Source organism: Carcharodon carcharias, chromosome 20 (genome assembly GCF_017639515.1).
Source record: "Carcharodon carcharias isolate sCarCar2 chromosome 20, sCarCar2.pri, whole genome shotgun sequence".
NCBI lineage: Eukaryota > Metazoa > Chordata > Chondrichthyes > Lamniformes > Lamnidae > Carcharodon > Carcharodon carcharias.
In genome coordinates this window covers 105,547,378-105,574,719 of record NC_054486.1, presented here as the reverse complement: position 1 = coordinate 105,574,719, position 27,342 = coordinate 105,547,378, and the positions used below count along the sequence as shown (strand labels likewise).

The window sequence follows — 27,342 nt, the reverse complement described above, 5'->3', positions numbered from 1 at the left end:
GGCCTGTGCTGAGGTTGCTCATCCCATTGGGGTTTGTTGACAATTTGCCATTGTTACCCCAGGACAAAGAGGAGGGATAAACCATCCATAAATCCCATTCCCAGTTTTTAGCTACCCACCCACACTGAAATGCAGGTGTGGAGACATCAGAAGACCAGATCAGCTTCCGCTCTTGCTTCCCCTCCCCTGTACCGTTGGTGGAGAATGCCACCTCTTGTTATCCAGTCTCTCCGACAGTTCACCCCTGTGGAACTGTACCTCAATGTATAACACGTCTTCAGTGTTGTAAATTGTAAACATTTTTACCCAAGGTGGGGACTGGCATAAAAAGTTTATATCAGGTTTAGTTGATTTAGTCAGGTGCTCTGGTAAAATTCTCCAGTCAGCTTTCCATTGCCGATCTTACATCTTCTCTGCTTAAGTGCGTCACAAGCTCTATATATGTGTTTGATTGGAACTGGTAAAACCATATTTATTATATCTAACATAAATACCTTGCAACAGAGACCAAAGAGCCCATTTGGCAAGGTTAGTCATTTTTTAATTATGTTCTTTACAGTCTACATTTTTGTCCAATTTATGCCCTTGTGAAGCTCCTTGGGATGTTCTAAAGGTGCTATATAAATGTAAGTTGTTGAGTATTTTGTAAATAATGGTTAGACTTTTGGAACTTTCCTGCCATCCCAGCCTTACCCTAGATTATTTAAGCCCTTGTGGTGCATCTAATTTCCCAAGTTTTGCCTCATGACTTAGATAAAGTTTGAGGGACGATCTTGAACAAGTAAGTAGAAAAGCCTTTTTGGTAATTGCCCTTATTTATTGGACTATTTCTCACCTCCTTGAAGTCCAGGAGATTTCAGTCTTCCAGAGCAAGAGTACACCCGATGATATGCCATTTAAAATGTGACAAAAATGTTGTAAATAAATGATAAGCAAGTGAATAATCCAACAGTGATTGTAGTGAACATCCAATTATATTGCACCTTTCATGACCTCAGGACATGCCTAAGCAAGTAGTCATTGTTTTAGATGCTGCAGCTAATTTGTGCACAACAAGGTCCCAAAAACAGCAGTCTCTTTTGGTGGTGTTGATTTGAGGGATTAAAAATCGATTAGGAAGAACTCTTTGAAATAGTGCCATTTGATTTTCCAGGCCATCTGAGAGAACGGACTAGGCCGTAACAAAAATCACAGAGGAATTGAGATAACCTTGGTGGAATTTTGATTTGTTCTCTGTAGCCCAAGGATGCTCAGGCCCATGGTAGACGTGCTACAGCCAGGACTAGCTGCCCCTCCACGATGTGCCTTTACCGATGAGGTGTTTGAAGGAAAAAAGGGATGTGACACGGTAGAGAGGAATGATTACTCTCTCTTGAGCACGTTGATTTTTCAGTGCACTATTGAGGGAGTGCTGCACCCTCAGAGTTGTTGTCTTTGGGCGAGACATTGAACTGAGTTGAGATCTCAAGTTAAAGGGGAAAAATTTACCTCTAATTGAAATTTAGTTGATTGAAGAGAAATTCCCCTTTTATTCTGATGGGTTGTTTCTGCAGTTTAATTGAACTCATTGTCAGCCTTGGTTCAGTGGTTAGCCTCTGAGGACACTCTTCTCTGAGTCAAAAGGTTGTGTGTTCAAGTCCTGGTTCAGAGACTTAATAGATAGTCAACTATGAAGAGAGCTGCAGAGCTTTCACAGTGTTAGAAATTGCTCCATCACTATTTCCCTGACATGTCCTCTCTGCACAAGGTTAATTCAAGGCAGCAACATCCCAACCTATTGTCATTTAATTAGAAGCCCCAATATATTTCTTCCTCCTTCTCTTTCCTTTCCTCCTGGTACCCCACCTCTCATCCTGCCCCCTCTCTCTTTCTGATCCCTTTCTTTCTCAATCCCTTTTAAAATCTTTTCCTGGCACCCACTTAGCACCAAAGTTCTCCCACTGATGTTGAACAACTGATGATGCAATATGTGATAAAATATTACTAAAAAAATTGAGGAGAATTGTAGAAGAAAAAAAATGCTGCACAAGTATCTCTGAAGACCATGAGTCTCTTAGACCCTGTAAACACAGAATGGCAATGTGCAATTCTCAGTAGTGATCTCAAAATTTACCTTAGCAGTCCTGTCCTCTCTGACGTTTCTCATGTTTAGAAAGGCTCCCTTGATACTATACAGCACCAGATTCAAGCTATCGCTTTTTGAGGCTAAAGTTCCCAAAGTTGTTGGCACTCCATTATACCTCCTATTTTGGTCTGTTCCTTTGACTATGACAGGCTTCGCTGAATTGAATCTGAACTGAAGCCTTGGGCCTTGCTCAGCCCAGTGTAAAAGTAGTACTGACATTCCCTCAGTTGGGACCAAATTAAAATTCAAACTGGGTTCCAAAGATGACATGAGGCCCTGACATGCAAGTGTAAAGGAGGACCCCTACCAGTCTTGGAATGAGGTGCCCTGGCTGCCTGCTTGAGAATGCAGGTCAAAAACTACAGGAATGCTAGGTACTCCAAAGTGGGATATTCTAATGACCCACCAGTTTAATTACTACTGGGTGTCTAGGATTAAAATCCCACCCACCTGTCATACTGATGGGTGATTTAGTTTTGCAGCAAGACATAACCTCATTACTATTAAGAGCACAATTTATCTTAATGTCATTCTTTGTTCGGTAGGTAGCCCCTGAGGACATTTGTCTCTTGAGTCAAAAGTCTCTGGGCTCAAGTCCCACCCCAGCAACTAGAGCAGAAAATCTAGGCTGACACTCCCAGTGCAGTACTGAGGGAGAGCTGCACTATCAAAAGTGCCACCTTTTGAGTAAGATGTTAACATGAGGCCTCGCCTGCTCTCTCGGTTGGATGTGAAAGATCCCACAGCACTATTTTGAAGAACAGTAGGGGAGTTTTCCCTGGTGTCCTGGCAATATTTACCCCTCAATTGCCATCACTAAAATGGATTATCTGGTCATTATCACATTGCTGTTTGTGAGAGTTTCCTATTTGCAAATGTGAGAATGGATTTTTAAAAATATTTTGGGGAATATTATGGTATTCTGTTAAGGCTGTGTGTGTGTGCATGTGAAAATGATTTGATTAGGCTGGGGAAAGATTAGTAGAGACTGGTTGTCTGGGAGGTTTAAGACATGAAAGGATAGAAGGTTTGTGCATTTGTAATGAGATATGGTGGTTTAAGGTACAAGTAAATAGGTTGGATCTAACATTTGCGTTTTTAGATAAGTTGAGAGTTTGTTTGAATATCAAAGGAAAGTCAGAGGTGACAAACATTTTTGCATCTTATAGGAGTCTCATAGCTAAATAGAAAAGGGTACATTACATTTTATTGACCCAAAAGGAGAGACAATGAAAGATTTTATATTTGGAGGGATTTGAGTTTCAAAGAGGTGTAAGAACAATGGAAACTGAGATAAAAGGAGGAAAAAAGGTATGTTAAAGTTACTGTAAAGAGCCTAGGGGTTGGCTGTTGGTGGTTGGCTGTGAGGAAGGTCTCCTGGAAACAGCTCTAGGCTGGGAGAAGGTGCAGTTTGAATCAGCCACCCAGTCATGCCAGAAAAGTCTTAGGCTGCAAAAAGCAGTGTTGTTTTGAAGTCTTGGATTTCCACAGCAGAGTGGAAGAGAGTTTGAGGTTGTGTGGTATACCTTTAGTAAAACTACAGCAGTTTACCTTGGGTAATGTTACTGGATCTTCATAGTTAAACATCTGGAAGGAAGTGTTGCCTGGAAGGTGTTTACTTGTGGGTCTGACCAAGTAGAGAGTCTTTTGGAGGAATGTTTTGTAAGACTAATTTTAATTGTGTAACTGTAATCCTGTGTGCTTATGTTTTCTTCTTGTTAATAAAACTTTTACTTTTAATTTTTAAAATCCCAGAAGTGTTACTGGACTCCTTGCTGCTGAGCTCAGTACATTTTCTTCTGGTTTTCAGAATACAAAAAAAACGGTGCGGCCCATAAGCCAAGTTTCCCTCTGGGATTTGGTTTGCTCAGCAATTAACATCATCTGTGGTCGTAAAACAAATTCATTTCCTCAAATTCAACAGTAACGATGGCTCTCTCTATCTCTCTGCCCCCCACACACACACCTTAAACCAGCTTATATTTCAACTCTTTCTTGGACTCGAACTCAAGTTCTGTCGAAGGGTCATGAGGACTCGAAACGTCAACTCTTTTCTTCTCCACCGATGCTGCCAGACCTGCTGAGTTTTTCCAGGTAATTCTGTTTTTGTTTACGATACTTATAATGTGCTTTGGGACATCCTGATATGCTATGTAAATGCAATTTATCTGCCTTGAGGAATAGGAAGGACAAAATCTACCCAGCAAAAATTTGAGACAGGTTCCTGATCGATATCTAGTGATCCCCTGCTGTAAAAGCAGAATTTACGACATTGTCCTCAATCCCTTATACATTTACTGTTTCTGCCACTGGCACAATAAGGCTGCAGTGCCTAACGTCTACAGGGTGCATTGCAGCACTCATGACAGAGTCTTTGGCACCTCCCAAACCTGTAACTTCTGACCTTTAAAAGGGCAAAAGCATGGGAACACCACTACTCTGCAAGTTCCCCTCCAAGCCACTCACCATCCTGGCTTGGAAATATATCGTCATTCCTTCATTGTCAGTGGGTCATAGTCCTGGAACTCCCTCCCTAACAGCACTGTGGGTGTACCTACACCACATGGACTGAAGTGGTTCAAGAAGGCGGCTCACCACCACCTTCTCAAGGGCAATTAGAAATGGGCAACAAATGCTGGTCCTGCCAGCGACATCCACATCCTGGGAATGAATTAATAAAAAAAAACTACCCTTGATGAAATAGCCTGCAGACATTCAGCATGTCAGCTCAGATATGAAGAATGGGTTCCCTAAAACCACACCACAGGAGGAGAGAGAGAAGAGTATTTCAGTTGATGGGGGAGGGGGTGGCCAATTGATTAAGGCACCAGCATATGTCTGAGGGACTCCGCGGTTATTGTGACTGTGTTGGCTGCAGACTAGACATGTAGCAGGTTGACAATTTAAGTGGCGTATTTTAAATTGCGACAGCTGAGCATTTGATATAGAGAGCTGACTCTGTAAAGCTACACCAGCAATCTTCTATCATTTCTGGATTAGCCCTGCTGAATATCTGCAGTGCAGTGCCAGCCTCCTATTAGTATGTACTGTGTGTGACTGATTAAATCAACAACAGCAGTACCCAATAGTGTCCTGTGGATACCTTTTGAAACCTCAAGATAACTAAGAATTAAGAATGTGATACATTTTATTTTACTGCTGGTTTTCATTGAAATGCTGAAGACTGGAAAAGACTCAGTTGGCGAGAGATAGACCAGGAGCGCCCCCGAGTGGTTTTACAAAGAAACATTCTCTGCAGGATTTGAAGCATCAAAGTCTTTCTGCAAGTCTGGATGGGTGGTGCTGAATGCAGACAGCACTGTCGAACATTGGTGCAGATTTTCCTGATCCTGCACCAGAGCTAGCCGCTGCCTGTCAAAGAGCCCGCCATTAGTGGGATGGACACTGCTGTGATGGGTTGTTCCCACACCCCTCCCCTTCACCAAGAAAACTAATAGCCCCAAGTATAGAAAGAGGAGCATCAGCAGCAATTTGCATTTATTAAGTGTATTTAAATAGTAAATCCTCGCAAGACACTTCTCAGGAGCATTATCAAACAAAATTTGACACCAGGCCACATAAAGAGATGTTAGAACTTAAAGTTTGGTGGTGGAGGTAGGTTTTAACAAGCATCTTAATTGAGGAGAGGGTGATGGAGAGGTTTAGGGAGGGAATTCTAGACCTTAGGGCCCAGGCAGCTGAAAACACAACCTGTGATGGTGAGGCGATTAAAATTGTGGATGCACAAGAAGCTAAAATTGGAGGACCTGAGTTCTGGGACTGGAGGAGGTTGCAGGGATAGAGAGCGGCAAGGTCATTCAGTGAGTGAATGGGACGTGGCACAAATTGAGAGATAAGCAGCAGAGTTCTGGATGAGCACACAACCACTGGAGGGTGGAAGGTGGGAGGCTGGCCAGGTAAGCACTGGGAAGAGTCAGGGCTGGAGGTAACACATGCATCAATTCAATTATCTTTTATGTCCTTTAGTATATTTGTTGCCATCAAAGGATTTCTACTGAATTTAATTATTTAATAGGCTTGCTGTTTGAAATTAATATGTGTTCATCGATGTACAAACAGGAGAGCTATTCACGTATATTTTGGCTCAGTAGGCTACACACTTGCCACTGAGTCAGAAGGTCATGGGTTCAATTTCCATTCCAGAGACTTGAGTACAAAAATCTAAGCTGCTGCTCCCAGTGCTGCGCTGTCAGAGGTGTCACATTTCAGATGAGACGCTAAACGAGGCCCCGTCTGCTCTTTTGCGTGGATGTAAAAGATCCCATGGCACTATGCTGAATAAGAGCAGGGGAGTTCTCCCTGCTGTCTGGCACAATATTTATCCCTCGATGATCACTGAGAAAAGATGATATTATAAAATTGCTGTTTGTGGGAAACTTGTGTGCAAATTGAATGTTGCATTTTCTACATTATCGCAGGGACTGCAGTTTCAGAAGTGCTTCATTGGCTGTAAAGGGCTTTGGCATGCTCTGAGGTCATGAAAGGTGCTAAAGAAATGGAAGTTCTTGTTTTCTCTCCCAAAGGCCAGAGTTCCTCTCTGCACTGAGGCACTGTCTCAGTTGAGCGTTAAGTGCTCCAAGTCTTGATGCAGTGCTCAAGAGCCATGAGTTGTTTGTGCTTATATCAAGTGTGTGATTTATCCATTTATATTGCCTTTTGCCCATCTTTGTTAGCAGAAGGGCTTTAGGGATGCCAGGACCAATAAACATCTAATAAAGATACATGTCTTTTTTTAAAAGGTTCCCTTGATGTGCTTTATATATATATTGCCTCTGTGTTGTGAGAGAGTTGTGAGTTTGAGCCCTGCACCAGGACTTGGCTGCATAACCCTTGGCCACTGGTATGGGTTAACTAAGACCGTGATTGGATCGAATAGCCTGCTGGGCATGTAACTGAAAGAGGGCCATGTGGGTGAGGACACCAGCGAGAGCCAATACCTTCAGGATAGCCTGGGTTAGAGAATCTCACCGACTTAAGTTGCTTGTCCTTTTTTTAAAGAAATTTTCAAAAAAACGCCTTTGAGCAAATAGATGCTTGTAGACCTGTTGTGTACTTACACAACATCACAATGCATCTACTGACTCATGTCAAAACACTTACTTCTTTATGTAAGAAATTACTTTGAACAGCCACATAGTGTTTGAATTAAGTGTAAACCGTGGCGTAATTATTACCAGACCACTTCATTCCAATGTGTCGTGGTCTATTTTCCAGACTATAGGAATTGTTGGGTAAAGGCAGACCCAATGGAGAGTAGCACTCAAAGGGGGTGCTGGTTGGGGAATCAACTCTTGCCATCTCTGGGAGAGAACCTGGCTTCCCACTGGCAGTGTTGGATCACTAACTTTGACTTTTCGGGCAGATCCAAGAAAAGATTAAAACTGTTAGAAATATTCAGAATGATGGATGTATACCTTTGTATATAATTAGAATAGCAATTTACAGAACCAGAAGATTACAATGTAAAAGATGACCATTCAGCTCATTATCTCTATGCCATTGTTTTGCCATAGCAATTTGAAATTCGTACCAGTGCCCTGAATTTTCCTCCTTGGAAATAGTTACACCCTCTTCGCATAACACACAGTCACTCTTGGATTCTCTTTCATCTATTCACACTTCCTGTCAGCTTTCCATTAACCATACTTTCTGTTCGTTGGAGTCAAAACTAACACAAAGAAAGAAGGTTATGGTTGTTGGAAGCCAGTAATCTCATACCCAGGACATTGCTGCAGGATGTTGTTCCTCAGGGTAGTGTCTTGGGCCCAACGATCTACAACAAGTTCATCAATGATCTTCCCTCCATCTTGGTCAGAAGAGCAGAATTTGGTATTGATTTCAGTGGTTGGTATCGTTCACAACTCCTCAGGTCCTGAAGCAATCTGTGTCCACATGCAGCAAGATCTGGATAACATTTAAACTTGGGCTAAGTGCCAGGCAGTGACCATCTCCAAAAGCAAATCCAGCCATCTCCCTTTGACGTTCAATGCCATTATCATTGCTGAATGCCCAACTATCAACATCCTGGGGATTAGCATTGACCAGAAATTGATCTAGACCAGCTATATAAATACTGTGGCTCCAGGAGCAGATCAGAGGCTGAGAATTCTGTGGCGATTAACGTGCCTCCTCCCTCTTCGAAGCCTGACAAGATGCAAGGAGTGAGATGGAATATTCCCCATTTGCCTGAATGGGTGCAGCTCTAGCAACACTCCAGAAGTTTGACACCACCCAGAACAAAGCAGCCCACTTGATCGGCACCCTATCCACCCCCTTAAACATTTACTCCCTCCACCACTGATGCACAGTGTGTACTATATGCAAGATGCACTGCAGCAACCTGCAAGGTTTCTTCACAGCACCTTCCGAACCCGCAACCTCTATCACCTAGAAGGAAAAGAGCACCAGATGCATGAAAAGACATGCAGCTGCAAGTTCACGTCCAAACCACACTCCATTCTGACTTGGAACTATATTGCTGTTCCTTTACTGTCACTGCATCAAAAACCTGGAACTCCATTTTAAACACGGTGAGTGTCCCTACACCACATGGGCTGCAGCGGTTCAAGAAGGAGGCTCACCACCAACTTCTCAACGGCAATTAGGGATGGACAATAAATGCTGGCCTAGCCAGCAATGATGAAAGAATATAAAAAGCTATGAATTCCTATATCCAGATTTATGATGGAAACTGCCTATGACATTATAATGGAATCAGGGAAAACAGAACATAGATGAGTAAATTAGAACGTCAACTCTTTTCTTCTCCGCCGATGCTGCCAAACCTGCTGAGTTTTTCCAGGTAATTCTGTTTTTGTTTTTGTTTTGGATTTCCAGCATCCGCAGTTTTTTTGTTTTTATTTATGAGTAAATTAGAGTTGGCAGTGACTTAGTAAAACTGGGGTGGTTGTGACTTAATAACTTTACTGCAGGACTGTAAGCTGGGCTAGATAGGCTTCATAAAGTGTGGTAAAATGTGGGACCTGGTAACATTGCTGGCAGGATCTTGGTGTGAAATTCCTCTTTTTTTTAAAAAAAAGTGTCATTATTAATTGTGATTGAACCACCCTTGTCAAACGGCCCATCAAAGAAAGCAAGAACTTTCATTTACGTAGCATCTTTCCCAAGGTGCTTTACGTCCAACGTAACATAGTCACTGAAATAACGTAGGAAATACAGTAGCCAGTTTGTGCACAGCAAGCTCCCACAAGCAGCAATATGATAATGAACGGATAATCCGTCTCTAGTGCTGCTAGTTGACTGGTAAATATTGGTCAGGACAGCAGGGAGAGGTCCCCCCCCACTCTTAGGCATTGTGCTGTGAGACCGTTTACATTCACCCGAGAGAGCAGAATGGGCCTTGGTTTAACATCTTTAAAGGGATACAACTAACTATGCCTATTTTTAGCAAAGAGCCATAAGAGAGCCCGTTGAGATCAATTTTCTACTGGTAACTTAGACTTCCTCTTGGATTTGTTGCTCTACCGCAGTATGACAGTGCAATACAGAAGTGTAATTGCTTCTGGTTAATTGTATTGATTTCCATGGGTTAAGGATGGGCCAGTAATACACACTGCCAGTAGTTTCCTTGCTGTACTTGGTGACAGGATACAAATTGCAGAGACTCGAGAAACTATCAAATGGATTAGATGTCGTTTTTTTTCCTGCCAGCACAAGGTGACATATTACTTTCCCGTGCAAATAATACAAATTACTGTTTTTTAATACAAGCTTGATATTAAAGACTCAGAAATCATAGTGGTTTTTGTTCTTCATTAGTTTCCTTTTATCGTTCAGTTTTGCATTAATATAGAGATGCTCAAAACTTGCTATAAACGGTTATTGTTGTAATGATCAAATTACTCATCCACAGTCCATCGGGCAGTGGGGACCCTTCCTGATAGTGTTGGGGCCATTGGAATGCAGCCCATTGGGCAGGTAGAGATCTTTTGTGGGGCTACCATTGGGCAGGAAGAGACCCTCCAGTTCCTCACTCAGCCAGTCTTTCCTTAGTGTTATTGACTAGCACTGGATAGAAATCAGGAGGGAGGATCCTGGCTGATAGTTCCCCATCCTAGGTTTGCTAATACTTGTAACAGCTCTACCTCTGCCCTGGCTAAAAATGGCCTAGACCAGCAGGTTTGCACTGGCTTGTTGACACGTTGCACTGCTAATTTACCTGTGTGTGTACCTTCTGTGTTAATTTCCTACCTGCTGGCCTTAATGAACCCTAACTTTTATCTTGGGTGTCAGCCTTGGCTCAGTAGCTAGCTCTTACTGCTGAATCAGAGCATCATGGGTTCAAGTCCCATTCCAGAGATTTGAAGACGCAACTCTAGACTGACACTCCTACCGAGGGAGTGCAGCACTATCAGATGAGACAGTAAACCGAAGCTCAAGAGAGAGTGAATGTAAAACATCCAATGTCACTATTTATTGGTGAAAAAAGAGACATGTTGAAGCTTTCTGTCTTGCACTCTTCAGGACACTTCACAAGAATACCAATATGGGGGGAAGACAATAGTTTATACTGTATGTGAAGAGAATGCTGACTGGTTGGCAAGTGGGTAGTGGCATTGCCATGGAGAATGCACCAGTGATGGTGACTGGCAGTTAATTGCCAAGCATTGTTTGAAATTTAACCAGGCAGCTTGACCCTGATTGGTCAAGGCATCACCCTGAGGAATGCATCAACAAATAGCTATCACTTATTTTGTTTAGCTGAAACAGGTGCAGTGTGTGTACATGCTCTTTCAGTCTGCAAAGAACAGGGCCCCATGCATCAAGTTTATATGGTCCCAAAGGCTGACTGATCATATCAAAAAGCATGTTCCAGCCACTGTTCGCAACAGGCAAGATATAGACCGTATTCAACCAGCCCGTGCTTGCAAAACTCAAAACACAGGATCCAGTATTAGATGTGATTCTGCGATTGAACAACACTTGCTAAATAATCCTAAGTGTGCTAAGAATTATGCTGATAACCAACTTAAGATTGTCAGTCGGGCTCGCAGTGCGGCACGTTTGTGTGTACTGGAAGCTACAGATATTAATACACAGGGCCCTGTTCACTGCACACAGAAAGATCATGTACACACATTGCGCCTGTTTCAGCTAAACAAGATGTGACAACCATTCGCTGACTCATTCCTCAGGCCAATGCCTTGACCAACCAGGGTCAAGCTGCCTGGTTTAAATTTCAATCAATGCTTGGCAGTTAATTGTCAGTCACCATCACTGGTGCATTCTCCATGGCAATGCCTCTACTGATCAGAGCCCACTTGCCAACCAGTCAGCATTCGCTTCACGTACGGTATAAGTTGTTGTCTTCTCTCATATTGGTATTCTTGCAAAGTGTCCTGAAGAGTGCAAGACGAAAAGCTTTGACATATATCTCTCTTTTTCAGCAATACTCAAATTCTGTACGACCAAACGACTGTAGCACTGTTTCAAAGAAGAGTAGGAGAGTTCTCACTGTTTTCGTGTGAATATTTATCCCTCAACCAACATCACTTAATTTATCACATTGCAGTTTGTGAAAGCTTGTTGTGTGTGAATTGTCTGCCGTCTTTCCTACAGTAAAGCGCTTTGAGCCACCCTGAGGCCATGAAAGGTTCTATGTAAATGCAAGTTCTTTCTCTTCCCACTGATGGTAATTCATTACTGATCCACAAGAGGAATTGCAAAGTGCGCAGGCACTTAATTGCAGTGACGTACAACATGAGAAATAAATTGATTTGAGAGTAAGGGTCTTAATGGCTGTGCCTCTGTTCAGTGGCTGTCAAGTGCCCAGCCCAGCATTGGTGTCAATCTGTCAACATTCCTCTGTGCTATTTGAGTTGTGGAACAGAGTTTTATCTAAGTACTGAAGCAGTATTTCCAAGCCTGCTTTAAAGCCTATCATCTGTAATGCCTTGCACCATTAATATAGTTCAAGTTGCAGGTTCCCTGTGGGGTTAATATTCATTGTGCTGTCAAGAAGATGGTACCATAATTAGTTTCAGAAGATTGATGCATTTTCTTCCTCCTTTTTGTTAGATGCCCTCTTTCACATGTTCCCCACACCTAATGGAAATGACGTTAGATTTGACAGCAGATGGGATTGTAAAGCAGAAAATAGATCACAGTGACATTACCAGAACCCGTTTTGTAATCTGCGCATCAGGATTACTTGATTGATCCGATTCATTTCTTCAAAACTGTGCAGCTGCTTAAATGTCCTCCGTCTTCCCTTCACCTGGATCTTTCAAAACCCACCTGCCTCCGGGTCTGTCTTGGGCAGCTGGACAAATGGAGAACCTGGCTGACGGAACTCCAGAGATCCCTGGGCAAGGCTGGGTGCGAGAAAGAGGCCAATGATTGGGGCTTGGGATCAAAGAGATAAGTCTTGCATGTCTGCCTGAGGACATGAACAAGAATTAGGAGGAAACCATTTGGCTCCTCAAATCTGCTCCACCGTTGGATAAGATCGTGGCTGATCTGACTGTGACCTCAACTCCACTTTCCTGTCTGCCCCCATAACCCTTCACTCCCTTGTTGATCACCAATCTATCGAATGCAGCCTTGAATATTTTCAATGAGCCAGCCTCGCTGCTCTCTGGGAAAGAGAATTCCACAGACTAACGACCCCGAGAGAAGAAAATTCTCATCTCCATCTTAAATGGGAGACCCCTAATTTTTAAACTGTGCCTCGTAGTCCTAGACTCCCTACAAGGAGAAACATCCTCTCTGCATTCAAACATGTATTTGTAAACCACTGACAAAGCCTTTTAAACCCAAATCTGATGGTTTGCCAATAATATTGGTTCGTCACAGGCAAGACAGCAGCCAACAAAGCCTTTGGCATTCAGGAGCAGCTTTACTTTGAGACTGCTATATTTGACAACCGCGGCAATAGATTATTATCTCATCTCATCTTCGCTGTGCTATTGGGCTTTTGCTGTTTTATTTTCCTCCTGTTTTTCAATCTCTATATACTTCTTCTATATGAAAAAAAAATCGCAATTGCGGGTTGAGGGAAACCGGACATGAACAGTTGATGTCTCTGAAGGCTGAATCAGAATGGTTCCCATGAAAGCCATAAAATTAGATTGAGTGTGAAAGTCCGCATTCACCGCATAACCTGTTGTAAGCTACAGGTGTACACAGTGAACATCGAGGAGGGGAGGTTAGAGCGAGCAATTTCATCTTGTTTTCTTTGGTCGCCTCAAGTGCAATATATTTGAGAATTATTAGCTGTAAACTTATGTAAAACACACCAGATGACCAATTTTTAAATCAAAATCTTAAACATTGCAGCCCATTGTTTGTGAATGGTGTCATTTTCACATTAGGTGTGGTTGCATTGTTAATGTGCCACTAACTATGGTCAAGCTGTTTATGTGCAGCTCTTGTGTGATGGCCACTGCACTGCAGAAAGCAGCTGGCCACATTGCCACGAAGTTCTCGAGGCTCTGCTGCTCTCTACATCCACAACGGTTACCAGTCTTCAATTCGCTCGCTCTCTCTCTCTCTCTCCTGCTGCCGCCCCCCGCCACAACCCTTTGACTAGGCTGCGACCAACTCAGTGTTTGGTCAACAGTGAGAAAAATCCTGAAATGACACGAGAGAGGTTGGATACTGCAATGGGAGGGCTGTACGTTCTCTCTCGTTGCATGATTGAGGATGGGCTGAATGGACTTTCTCACCCATACCTGACTGGTGAAATCCTGAACATATCATAATACTACATGTCAAACTAATCATGCCACTGTCAGGGCTCAGTGAGGCAGACAATGAGCTACTCCATTGTGGATAATAGTCCTAGTTCAGAGATCTTGGGATCTTGCCATTTGTGTTCTGCTTTGGTTGGAAGGCTTCTCCTTTATCTTTTCCCTTTATACCCTGTGAGTATTGACTCATTCTCACATTAGGTCCGAGTGGACATTCCTCAACAGTACACCTGTTTAACTGCAGAGGTATTAGAGGCACTAAAGCCAGTACATCCCTGGTCTGTATGTCATGAGTACAGCACTGGGTCTTCTACGTAGCCTGCAGGGAGATTCTGGTTGCATTACTGATGGTTCTGAATTATCAATGACCAAGAATCTGTGTGCATTTCCTGATCAGGTAGAATTCTTTGAGCCGTTCTGGGACAGTGACGAACCCCGGTTCGGAGAAGAAGGCGCAAGAGGCTGGAAGGCGTGGATGCGGCAGCAGGAAAAGGGTGGCTGGGTTGTCCTGAATGAGCAAGGTGAGCCACTTTTTGATGCCTTTTTGTTCCCTTTAATACTAAAGATTGAACTTTGCACTCTGGGGATGCTTGCCAACAGGCGCCCCACTCTGAAATTGTTCTCTTAATTTTCCAAACAACGTTTCTTCATCAACAAACATCGCTTAAAAAAAAGCGGTCGTCCATCTTCTCTCTGTTAGAGGGACCTGCTGTGTTTGACCAGGTGTCATTAACCTAATTTCAAAAGTAATTCATTCTACATGAAGTTTTTGGAAAGTTTCCAAGAGGCCTGATGGGAATCCATATAAATACTGTTCTTAAATGTTTTTCCTTCCTTCCAACCCTTAACCTTTGTAATATTATTTTTTCCTTTCTCTCTCTCCCACCTCCCCCCTCCACCAACTCTCAGTTCTCCTTCAGGACCTTGTTGCCTTACTGGGGAACTGTTCCATAGATGCACCAGTCATGAACTGCCTCACTTTTTATGTAAAACTGGACACTACTGGGAGGTTCTTCCACCATTTAGCCAATTCCAATCTTGCCCTTGTCCAAGCTGGAAGCTAATCAGAAATAGGAGCCCTGCCTGACACTTTGTCAGAGAATACACTGAGGTCTTGCCTGCCACTAGCTGACATTTATCAACTTAGCGCAAGCTAAACCCTGAGGCTTTTGTGGACTTTCCACTGTCATCATCAGGCACTCCTGTATAAGAAAGAAAGAAAGATTTACATAGAGAATTACATATTTATTGTCCGCCCCTAATTACCCTAAAGCAGGTGGTGGTTAGCCACTTTCTTGAACTGCTGCAGTCCATGTGGTGTAGGTACACCCACAGTGCTGTTAGGGAGGGAGTTCCAGGATTTTGACCCAGTGACAGTGAAGGAACAACGATATATTTCCAAGTCAGAGTGGTGAGTGGCTTGAAGGGGGAACTTATCAGCCCAAGCCAGAACATTGTCCAGACCTTGCCACATGCATGCACAGACTGCTTTAGTATCCGAGGAGCACTGAAGATTGTACAATCATCAGTGGATAACCCCACTTCCCACCTTATGATCAAGGGAAGTCTATTGATGAAGCAGCTGAAGGTGGTTTTGGTCTAGGATAGTACCCTGAAGAACTCCAGCAATATCCTGGTGCTGAGATGACTCCAACAACCAAAACCATCTTCCTTTTGTATTAGGTATGATTTCAACCAGGTAAGATTTTTCCCCAGATTCCCACTGACCTCAGTTTTCTTAGAGCTCCTTCATGCCACTCTTCATTAAACGCTACCTTGCTGAGGGCAAGTGAATACAAAAGTAGGGAGGTTATGCTTCAGTTGTACAGAGCACAGGTGAGACCACATCTGGAGTATTGTGTACAGTGTTTATCTCTTAGTTAAGGAAAGATGTAAATGTGTAAGAAGCAGTTCAGAGAAGGAATGGATGGACTGTCTTATGAGGAAAGGTTGGACAAGTTAGGCTTGTATCCATGACTTCAGAAGAGTAAAAGAGGTGACCTCATCGAAACCTTTAAGATCCTGAAGGGTCTTGACAGGGTGGATGTGAAGAGGATGTTTCCTCTTGTGGTAGAATCTAGAACTAGGGGTCACGGTTTAAAAATGAAGCGTCACCCATTTAAGACAGAGATGAGAAATTTTTTCTCTGAGAGTAGTGAGTCTTTGGGACTCTCTTCCTCAAAAGGTGGTGGAAGCAGAGTCTTTGAATATTTTTAAAGCTGAGCTAGATAGATTATTTATAAGCAAGGGGGTGAAAGATTATTGGGGTAAGCAAGAGGTTACAATCAGAACAGCCATGATCTTATTGAATGGCAGAGCAGGCTTGAAGGGCTGAGTGGTGGTCTCCTGCTCCTGGTTCATATGTTCCTATGTCAAGGACAGTCATTCTCATCTTTCCCCTGGAATTCGACTCTTTGTCCATTATTGGACTAAGCCTGTAATGATCTCTGAAGCAGAGTGGCCCTGGTGGAATCCAAACTGTGCATCAGTGAGCAGGTTATTGCTTTGGAAGTGCTGCTTGATAGCACCGTCAATGACACCTTCCATCACTATGCTGATGATCGAGAGTAGCCTGATCAGCTGGTAGTTGGCGGGATTGGATTTGTTCTTTTTGTGGACAGGACATACCTAGACTGTTTTCCACATAGCTGGGTAGATTCCAGTATTGTAGCTGTACTGTTACAGCTTGGCTAGGGGTGCAGCAAATTCTGGAGTACAAGCTTTCAATAACACAGCCAGGATGTTGTCAGGGTCTATAGCCTTTGTATCTAGTGCCTTCAGCTTACATTGACTTCTAGTTAAGCAGCACCTCTATTTTAAAATTCTCATCCTTCCTTTCAAATCCTCCCTGTGTCTTATTTCCTCCAGCTCCACAACCCTCTGTGATACCTGCACTCATTGAATTCTGGCCCCTTCAGCATCCCTGCTTTTAATCGCTACACCATTGGTAGCTGTGCTTTCATTTGCTGAGGCCCTAAGCTCTGGAATTCATTCCCTAAACCTCGCTGACTCTCTAACCTCACTTCCTTCATTTAACATGCTCCTTAAAGCCCACTTCTTTGAGCAAGCATTTGGCCATTTGCCCCGATATCTCTGAAGAAGAGTCATACGGACTCGAAACGTTAACTCTGTCTTTCTCTCCGCAGATGCTGTCAGACCTACTGAGTTTTTCCAGCATTTTTTGTTTTTGTTTCAGATTTCCAGCATCCGCAGTATTTTGCCCCAATATCTCCTTACCTGGCTCAGATTTCTAATTTTGCTTCTGTGAAGCACCTTGGGATGTTTTACCACATTTAAAAGTGCTGTAAAAATGCAAGTTGTTGTCTTAAGAGCAGCTCCTATTGCACCATTGGAACTTTTCCATTGCTCGCACCAGTTACCCATGGTGTTTTTAAATGAAATTATCCAATACATGTCACATTAAGGGTTGCTTCTCACTGTGTGTCACGAGGAACTGGAATGAGGCGGCCACCCACACTTACTTTGTGCTGTTGGGGAGGGAACTTTCATCTCTTCACCCCCCATCCAGTCTGTTGGGTTGGGGTTGAATGTAGGTGCCAGAGAGTTGCTATGGTCACCAGAGAAATATTGTGTTGTTTGAATTTGTCACCCGGTTCCCCCAAATCTAAAAGTTTGGATAGGAATTATCAGTAGCACAAAGCAGACAATCTAATTACCAGGTGTTTAATCACTAGTTTTGCTCCTGAAGTTTGCTTTTTAGTTGCATAATGAGAAGCGATAACAAAACAAATGTAGTCCAGGTTAACTCCTTGGCTGCACTGCAGTTATAGCTTTGCAAGTGTATTTTGATTCATATTATTCTTTAAGAGACGTCTTAAACATGTTAAACCACATGTTTCCTAGTGCAGTGAGCCAGAGATCCTTGTTTGTCTTCAGTTTGCTGCTGGCCAGTGCTTCCATGGGAGAGCCTCTGACATCACTCCACATCTGTATGGGGATGAGTGAAAGTCCTGCAGTTGTACGATGACCTATTGTTGGGCTTGAGTTGTCACTGAACCAGCCCCCCCCCACACACAATCTCTTTCCAACCAGAACCAAAGGGACCTTTGGACGGACCATGGGAGAAACATTTCCACCCACTGATCCTTCCACTCACTTGCCAGGCTGCCAAAGGAATCCAGAGTGTTGCAAGAAAAGGAAAAGGCTATTCAGACTGACAAACCAGTTTCCCCCACTCAGTGAGATCATGGCTGATGTGTCCTGACTCTCTCTACCCACCTTGATTCCTCGTTTAATGCCTTATGCAGCAAAAGTCAGAGATCACCAGGGGTGAAGATTTGTTCACTAGACTTCTGTGCACATTTAATTCTTAGCTAAGTGAGGGGACAGGGTTGAACAGTGCATGTTAGTTTGAAAGCCTGTGTTGCTTCGTGGACACCAGCTTCAGTCCAGTCCATGTGCCTGCATCGTCCTGGCAGCTGCAGCCCAGCTCCCTGATGGTGTGACTCCATCATTCAATCAGCTTCAGCATTTGGTGTTAATCCAAAAGTGGCACTTAAAGACCTGGGAAAAATCCCAAAAGTACACTGAGGCTATCAGAGATGGCCTGTGCTGGCTCTTTGAAAGGGCTATCCCTGGTCCTTCCCCATAGCCCTGCAGTTTTCTTCTCCAAGTATTTGTCCAATTTGCTTTTTAAAATTATTATTGAATCTGCTTCATCTGGAGCTAACAATTAGCTGTGTTTAAAAAGTTTTCTCTTTCTCTCCCCTCTGGTTGTTTTACCAATTAATCTCAGCCTTTTACCTACTTGACCCTTCTGCTTGTGTTTATCAATACTTCTGAAATTCTTCCTGATTTTGAATGCTTCTGTTAAATCCTTTATTAATCTGTTCTGCTGTGAGGAGAACCACCTTCTTCAGTCTCTCCATGCAGCTGAAGTTCCACAACCCTGGAACCATTCCAGTGAATCCTCTCCAAGGCCTTGACCTCCTTCCTAAGCTGTGGAGCACAGAATTAAATACAATACTCCAGCAGGGACCTGCCTAGTGTTTGAAAAGATTTAGCATAATGTCCTTGCTTTTGTACTCTGTGTCTCTATTTAAAAAGCCAAGGATCCCATCAGCCTTTTTGACCTTTCTTAACTTCTCCTGCCACCTTGGAAGATTTCTGTGTGCAGACCACCTCCCTGCCCTTTCCTGTAGGCCTTGCAGTCCCTGCACTCCCTCTAACATCATATCATTTGACTTTGAATAGTTGATGACGAGGAGGAGGATGAAGATGGGGAAGAGATCAGTGATAAGTCACTACCCAAGTGGCAGCTCTGGATACAGGTGGAGAGCGCCCGTGACTCCAAACACTGGTTGCCATGGCGAGCTGATAAGGCAAAGCGTCAGACTGAAGAGGACTGTGAGGATCCTGACAGACAGGTGAGCTGACCATTTGCACTCAGGTCGGAACTCAGACCATTGGACGAAAAGTAGGAAGTTTGATCTACTGAGCATGCGCGGTTTTCCCTTTGGCGCACTGTGCTCGGAGAGGGAGCTGCAAATGGAATCTGGGAGAGAGAATGCTCTGAAATTTCTTCCCAGCTTCTTCCCTGCTTGCATCCTGGGCTATTCCTATGCTCTCCTGGCTGTGAGTTTTTCTTTCTCAGACTAGTTTGGCATTGGACAGCTCTTTGTGTTTCAGTTCCTGATTGGCCATTCGGTCAGAAGGCTCCGACTGGCTAATTGAGGATTCCAGAGACATGCTCAGTTTGAAGGCATTTTTGTGCGTGAGTCAGATTGGAGTTTTCTGTTTAGAAGAATTTGCGAGGTTAAAAAGAAAGCACCTTTTAATGAACTGTATGGAAATTGCTCTGGAGCAAAAAAATGTTGGCAACTTTGACCTGAATGGTGCTGGTGAAAGAAAATATTGGCAGTTATGGGTTATTTTTATTGGAATTAAAGGGGGTAGAGTGAGAGGCACAATGGGAAAGAGAGGAGGGAAAGTGGGCAAAGGGGATAGAGTGAGAGATACTCTCTACCCCCTTTTCCCACTTCGTCTCTCCCTCTCTCTCCATTCCCATTCTGTCTATCTCTCTCTCCACCCTCCCCCCCACCCCACCTTTCCCACTTTGTGTCTCTTACTCTCCCCACTTCAACCTCTATAAAAAATAACCAGTGTAAAAAAAAAAAATTACCTCCAATTCTTTCACAAATATTTTGCATTCAAATCAAAGTTGCCGATTTATTTTTCAGAACGATTTCCATGCAGTTTGGTAAAAGGCGATTTCTTTTTAACCTCATTAGAACTGTCTAATATCAAACTGGTCTAGGAAAGAAAAATTTGCCTCCTGGCCAGACTCCTATCTTCCACCCTCCACCCATGTGAATATATTCTAAACTCCGCTGACTGGATCCTAACTTGCACCAAGTCCTGTTCACCCATCATGCTGACCTACACCAGCTCCCAGCCTGGCAATGGCCTGATTTTAAAATTCTCATCCTTGTTTTCAAATCACACCAGGACCTTGACCCTCCTTATCTCTGTAACCTCCTCCAGCCCCACAGCCCCCTGAAGTGTCTGTGCTCTTCCAATTCAGACCTCTTGCACACCTCTGATTTTAATTGCTCCATCATTGGCAGCCATGCCTAAGGCTTCGACCCTTACTAAGTCTCTCCGTCTCTGTCTCCTCATTTAAGATGCTCCTTAAAACCTACCTCTTTGAGCAAGCCTATGATCACTTGTCCTAGTGTCTCCATTTGTGGCTCGGTGTCAAATTTTGTTAAATTATGCCTTTGTGAAAGACCTTGAGATATTTTGTTAAAGACACCCTATGTAAATGCAAGTTGTTGTTAATCTGAAGGGTGTTGATTGATTTACTGGAGTATTTGATTTTGACATTGCAATCCGGATGTGAAAAAATGTATTTGTCTTTTGAATTGGATGAATATTTATTTTGAAGAGAAATAGAGCAGAAGGTCTTACTTTATTAAGCTGGGGAGGTTTTATAAGCGCAAGAGGCGGTGCAGTTCCGCTCATCATCAAGACGATGACTGGGGTGCGCACAAATTACAAATTCCTACCTGTGGGTCCTTGTTTAACCCTGACCAGTCCTGTGGCAAATGCTGCCTTGGTTCTCACAAGCCTGGAGCCAAAGTGTTTTAGGCAAAGCATTCACTCTGCTTAAGTCCACATTAAAGGCCTGTTGCCATGGGAATGGGGAGATGCATTTGCCTGGATGTTGGCCTTTCGCATCTTGAATCTGGGTTTATATCCAGCCATGACTGATGGATTGAAAGTCTCCTGTTTGAAATCTATACCAGCGCTTCCCAAACTGATTCCCGGTGTGACCTCACTTTAATAGCTCAGATTTTGTGAGACCCAGGGGTGGGGTAGCTTCAGCTGCAGGAAGGTGAGGGTGGAGTTTAGCATTGGCGGGGATTGTTTAACCTTCAGGGTTTATATATCTTTTTTTAAAAAACCTACCTTTTCACAGACTTTTTTTTTTGCTGCAGCGATCGGGCCTCAAAGATCTGTCCATTAGGCCACACCCACCAATAGAAAAAAAGTGAGGATTTAAAGGGGCCATGCAGCTGTTAACACTCATCCTGAGCTCCACGGCAGCCATTGCTAACTTGGAGCTTGCAACCTCAAAATCTCGTCTTCTCAACCCCACTGGGAAGTCGCGACCCAGTTTGGGAAGCCCTGATCTAGACAACAAGCCCGGTGTATATAATTATTTATAACTCAGCAACGGCATCCTCGTCTCTGAACCAAAATGTTGTGGATTTGAACCCCACTCCAGCACAGAAATCGAGTCTGACACTTCAGTGAGTGAGAAAGAAAAGTTCACATTTATACAGCGTCTCTCATGACCTCCATTTCCAAAGTGCCATACAGTGAATGAGGTACTTGGATTGTGGTCACTCTTGTAATGTAGGAAGCCCAGCTGCTCCCACAAAACAGTAATTTGACAATGACCAGATAATCTGTTTTTGTTTTAAGGATTTTGGTTGGACAGGGCACCAAAGAGAATCCCTCCTGCTGTGACAGCACCTCCGACAGTGCAACACTCCCTCAGTACTGTACTGGAATGTCAGCTTAGATTTTGTGCTCAAACCTCTGGAGTGGGACTTAGACAGCACCAACTTGCCTTTATATCCCTTTTTTTTACATAATAACATGTCCCTCAATGCTTCACATGAGTGTTATCAAACAAAATTTGACAGACTCGCATAAGGAGAGATTAGATGAAAGGGGTAGGTTTTGAGGAATGTTTTCAAGGCGAAGAGAGAGATCAAGACACGTCTGGATTTAGGGAGTAAATTCCAGAGCTTGATTCCTGGGCAACTGAAGCTAGAGTCACCAGTCGGTGGAACGTTTAAAATCTGAGGCCGCAAGAGGCCAGGATTGGAGGCTTGCCGAGATCTCAGGGTTGTGGAATTGGAGGAGTTTACAAGAGATGGGGTGGGGGGCTAGACTATGGAGGGACTTGAAAGAGAGGATGAGAGTTTTAAAATCATTGGAGCCAGTGTAGGCCAGAAAAGCAATAAAATAGTCAAATAAAGAGGCAGGGATGAGGGCCTCGGAAACAGATGAGGCAGGGACAGAATCCAGCTATGTTACAGAGGTGGTTGGAAATACATCTTGGGGTCGGATACAACACCGAGGTTATGAATGGCTTGTTTTGACCTCAGACAGTCGCTAGGTCAAGGGATGATGTACCATTAGCTTCTAACCGAGATGAAACTGCTGCCCAGTGAAGCACAGCTTGTGGCACTGGAGCTCACCTCCCTCCATAACATGTTATTCAATTGGCATCAATGACCAGGATAGGTCCCAGATTATTATAACCCAACTGGACCCATATGTGAACTCAGTCCCATACAACATTGTTGACCTTTAGTGACCATTCAAGTGACCTTGTAATTTAGTCAGTGGCAAAAATAACCCTTTGTAGTTTAATTAAAAAACACCCACCATCACTTTCTGGAGGATCAAGAGATGGTCAATAAACACAACTTTACTAGTTTTACTTACAAGCAACAATAACTTACATTTATTTAAGTGCCTTTAATGTAGAAAAGTGTCAGGGTTCTTCAGGGAAGGATAATAATAAAGAAACCCAGAGCATTTTTTTAAAAAGTTGAATATTATGTGAAATGCCCAAATTTGAGATCTCAGAATAGTATGATGTGAGCTCCAAGAGAGTAACTTAATCATTGTTACATTATAGAAAAGAAAGGACTTGTGTTTGTAACACTAGCTCCCTCTCCCCTCGAGAGGACCATTACCCTATTTAAAATGCACTGGAAAGATTTGTCCATTGTTTATGGAGCAGCTGGAGCACAGATATCTTTTGGTTGCTGACCCAGCAGTACAGCAACATAGATTTCAAATAGCTTGTTGCAGGAGAATGCATGAAATCCACTTTTTCTCTTACACCTTTGGTTTCTGTTCAGTGTGTTTAGTATTAAAGAATTTTTCAGGATAAAATGAGCACATTGTTTGGTCTGGCAGCTGACCAATGCCACCCATCCCAGTATTCACTGGTGAGGCTGTCCAAGGTGGCATCCACTGTTTAGCCTTGGTGCGTTTGTAAACTATTGGGCTGAGTCTTCATTGGAGAGGCCATCACTGTTGGATTGCACTCCCACTTCTGTTTTCTGACCTTAGCCTGGAGCTCCATATTTCTTTCCCAGACTTTTGGCCCTGTGGAGTGGGGGCTAGTCAAGAAGGTCCAGTTGGGGGGAGGGTTGGTGTCAGTAGGATAGTTTACTCAGGAGGTGGAATTGGTTTTAATCTTTCTAACTTTTCCTGGGTAACTATTCTGCTAAGTAAGTTGGAACCATCCAAAGTCTCCAACTTTCAATCGAGTTGCAGACGGTCCCAGGCGCAGGGTAATTGCCAGTGAAAGTTGAAACTTCCAGGACAATTCCCATTGCAGATCTTACTTAGGCTTCTGAGGGGTTCTCCCAGCGCATCTTCTGGGGTTACCTCTGGGATGCAGCCCTCTGGAGAATGGAAGATCTGGGCCGTTACACAGTGGAGATGTGAATGTATTTTGATTTGCAAAGTTTTTAATTGTTGTATTGGAAAGTTAACAAAGAAATGTAACCTGTTCTTGGAGTTTTTTTGAGAGTGTCACACTTGCATCCTGTCAGCGTGTCCTCTGACCTGACCTGAGTGCTGTCATGGAAAATCTGCTAGGATGTAATCTATAGTGAAGCAGCAGGAGACCATTTAGCCCCTCGAGCTATTTCCACCATCCAGTTAGAACATGGTTGATTTCATCTCCATTTACTCGCCTTCATTTTGTGCCGATCAATACTATTACCTAACAGAAGTCTATCAATCTCTATATTGAAAATTCCAGCATCCGCAGCCTTTTGGGGGGAGAGAGTTCCAGATTTCCGCTGTCCTTTGTGCCATGTGTTTTTTATATTACTGTATCCTATCCCCATGGGAGTTTCTGCATTAAATCCACCATTTGTACAATACATGTGAACAGGCAGCTCCACCTAATGGTCACGGTAAGAGCACAAACCACAAAATTGAGCTGGTCAAGAGTATGATAGTACAGTGGTTATTTATTCTTCAGTCAACATCACAGGGAAAAAAACACAGTCTGATTATTTATTGCATTTTGTTTGTGGGACCTTGCTGTGGACAAATTGGTACCATGCTTGCCTACTTAATAGCGCACTTCAAAATTACTTAATCGGCTGAAGATTAATTTGACTGTGATTCAAATCGCATACCAAGGCAGTTTAAGAATCTGGAAATAAGCTGATCTTTAATAAGTGACCGTGAAGCTGTCGGATTGTCATAAGAACCGACCTGATTTACTAATGCCCTTTAGGGAAAGAAACCTGCTGTCATTACATCATCGACCCTATACGTGACTGCCAACATCGTTTACTATTAACTATGTTCTGTGGCCTAGCAAGTCACTCCGATGCATCAAGAAGAAATAAAAGGTTCGCCATCACCAACATCACCACCACCATCGCCACCACCAACACCACCACCATCATCACCAACACCGCCACCATCACCACCTTAGTGCAGCCAGGACCGGGCTGTGTGTGTTGGCCTTTCGAATGACACCCGCACCCTGAGAGTTGTGTTGATGACGCCTTTATTAAACAGCAGAGGAATTTCATACAATCTGTCCACATATTTTCTCCCATTGTTGCACAAGCACTCCAATCTATAAAATGCTGAAATGAGAAATAGAAACCGAGAGGACGAGGTGTGTAGCTGACTTGCTGTTAGAAATCACCAAAGAGATGACTTAGCACCTTTTTCCCCAACTCGGGACATCCAAAGTACTTTACAGCCAATGAAATAACTTTAGAAATGCTGTCGTTGTTGTAATGTAAGAAACCTAGCAGCCAATTCCTGCAAACATCAATGTGATAATGACCAGATGTTGGTTGAGGAATAGATGTTTGTCAGGACACCAGGGAGAACACTCCTGCTGTTCTTTGAGTAATGTCGCGGAATCTTTAATAGGGAGGGTAGGCGACCTCAGTTTAATGTCTCATCCAGAGGACGGCACCTCTGACAGTTCAGCCCTCCCTCAGTACTGCATTGGGAGTGTCAGCCTGCATTATGTGCTCAGTCCTCTGGAGTGGGACTTGAACCCACAATTTAAGAGGTGAGAGTGCTACTCACTGAACCATGGGAAGCATGGTCATCATCAACTCGCAGATTTCCGAGTTATTGACCAGCATCATATCCCATTGTTGCAAAAGAGAAATGGTTTTAGGGAATAAAAACCGGAAAATATTGGAAGTATGGAGCAAGTCATTCAGGATCTTGGAAAGATTAAAAGATTTACCAGAGCACATCTCAGTGCTTCAGACAACAAATTACCTTTTGGAACACCGTAATAGATAAACAAGTGGTTTATCTCTCACACTTCAAAATATTAATGTTGCCTTGTTTTAAACACATTTTAATTGTAAGGGCATCTTTCAGGTTTCATTAAAGCTGTAAACACTTTTCCCTTTTTTAAATGTAAACAGGTGCTGTTTGACGACGTTGGTTCTTCAATGTTCAAAATCTCCAGCCCACATCTGAAGTTCCAGCTCATGTCCTCCTTCTTCCAGTTTCTGGGAATTCCAGCTGGGTGCAGCCTCCCTCCCTCCTGCCTGAACGTGGCGTTGGATGAGCTCAGCCTGTTTGGAGGCGGTTCGAGTGACAGGAGACCGCTGTCTTGGTCTGACTCTCCAGCCTCTGGGGTCAGTGCTGTCGGGTTCATGGCTGCAGTGCCCAATCAGCGGAGGACAGCTGGCCACTGCAGAGAAGGGGAGGACTTCATACGGACAGCGTTTCACCAGGCCTTGCCCCTGTTTGCCGGGGAAGAACGGTCAGAGCTTGCACTGAGCTGGCTGCGGTATGAAAAATCCAAGGTAAGCACACTCAATGATCTGGAGATCACATAGGACGCACGGCACAGAAACAGACCACTCAGCCCAGCCTGTCCATACTGGCACTTATGCCCCAATCATCATCCTCCTCCCCTTCTTCATCTGTGCGCCCAGAACTGGATGCAGTACTCTAGAGGCATTCAGTAGGGAATTAGACTGTTATTTGAAAAGGAAAAATGTACAGGGTTACGGGGAGAAGGCGGGGCAATAGCGCTAGACGAATTGCTCATTCGGAGAGCTGTTGCTGATACGATGGGCTGAATGGCCTCCTGTGCGCTGTAACAATTCTGAGATTTGTTACTTCAGTACAGTACTGAGGGAGTACTGCACTGTCAGATGTGCTGCCTTTCTGAGGTCCCGCCTGGCATCTCAGGTGGACATAAAAGACCCCACACCATCACTGGAAGAAGTATAACTCATGCCTCAGTGGCCTGGGCCAATATTTATTCCTCAGTCAACATCACAGGAAAAAAAAAACACACAATCTGGTTATTTATTGCTTTTTGTTTATGGGACCGTGCTGTGGTCAAATTGGTGCCACGTTTGCCTACTTAATAGTTACTTCAAAATTACTTCATTGGCTGAAGAGCTTTGGGACATTTGGAGGATGTGAAAGGTGCCATATAAATGCAAGCTCTTATTTCAATGCTTTATCAGGGAATGGAGGTGTCAGGAAGGAATACTGCCTGAGAGAGAGTAATAGAATGTTTAATTGCTGAAAATATATATAAACATTTTTTTAAAAAAGACAATTGTGTGGTGTTTTTGATTTATGAAGATGTTATCATGAACTGCTCGTGTTCCAGTTCAGGATAGCAGCTTCCCCCACATTTTCAAGGCTTTGTACAATAATAACAACAACCTATATTTATATGGTGTCTTTAACATAATGAAATGTCCCAAAGTGCTTCACGGAAGCATTAATATGACACCGGGTCACATAAGGAGCTACTGGGTCAAATGATCAAAAGCTTGGTCAAACAGGTAGTTTTTAAGGCGCCTCTTAAAGGAGGAAAGAGGGACAGAGAGGTTTAGGGAGGGAATTCCTGAGCTTGGGGCCCAGGCAACTGAAGGTACAGCCACCAACGGTGGAAGCAATTAT

At 43.5% G+C, this 27,342-nt stretch overlaps 1 protein-coding gene across 2 annotated transcripts in view; it reads left to right on the top strand.

The window, feature by feature from the left end:
* nrde2 (NRDE-2, necessary for RNA interference, domain containing) overlaps nt 1-27,342 on the top strand; it is a 61,770-nt gene that overhangs the window by 28,476 nt on the left and 5,952 nt on the right. For both annotated transcript variants that reach the window (XM_041215269.1, XM_041215270.1), the window contains 3 exons: nt 14,255-14,378; nt 19,072-19,244; nt 25,836-26,222. In XM_041215269.1, the coding sequence (XP_041071203.1) occupies nt 14,255-14,378; nt 19,072-19,244; nt 25,836-26,222 (684 nt within the window). The remainder of the gene's footprint in view (nt 1-14,254; nt 14,379-19,071; nt 19,245-25,835; nt 26,223-27,342) is intronic.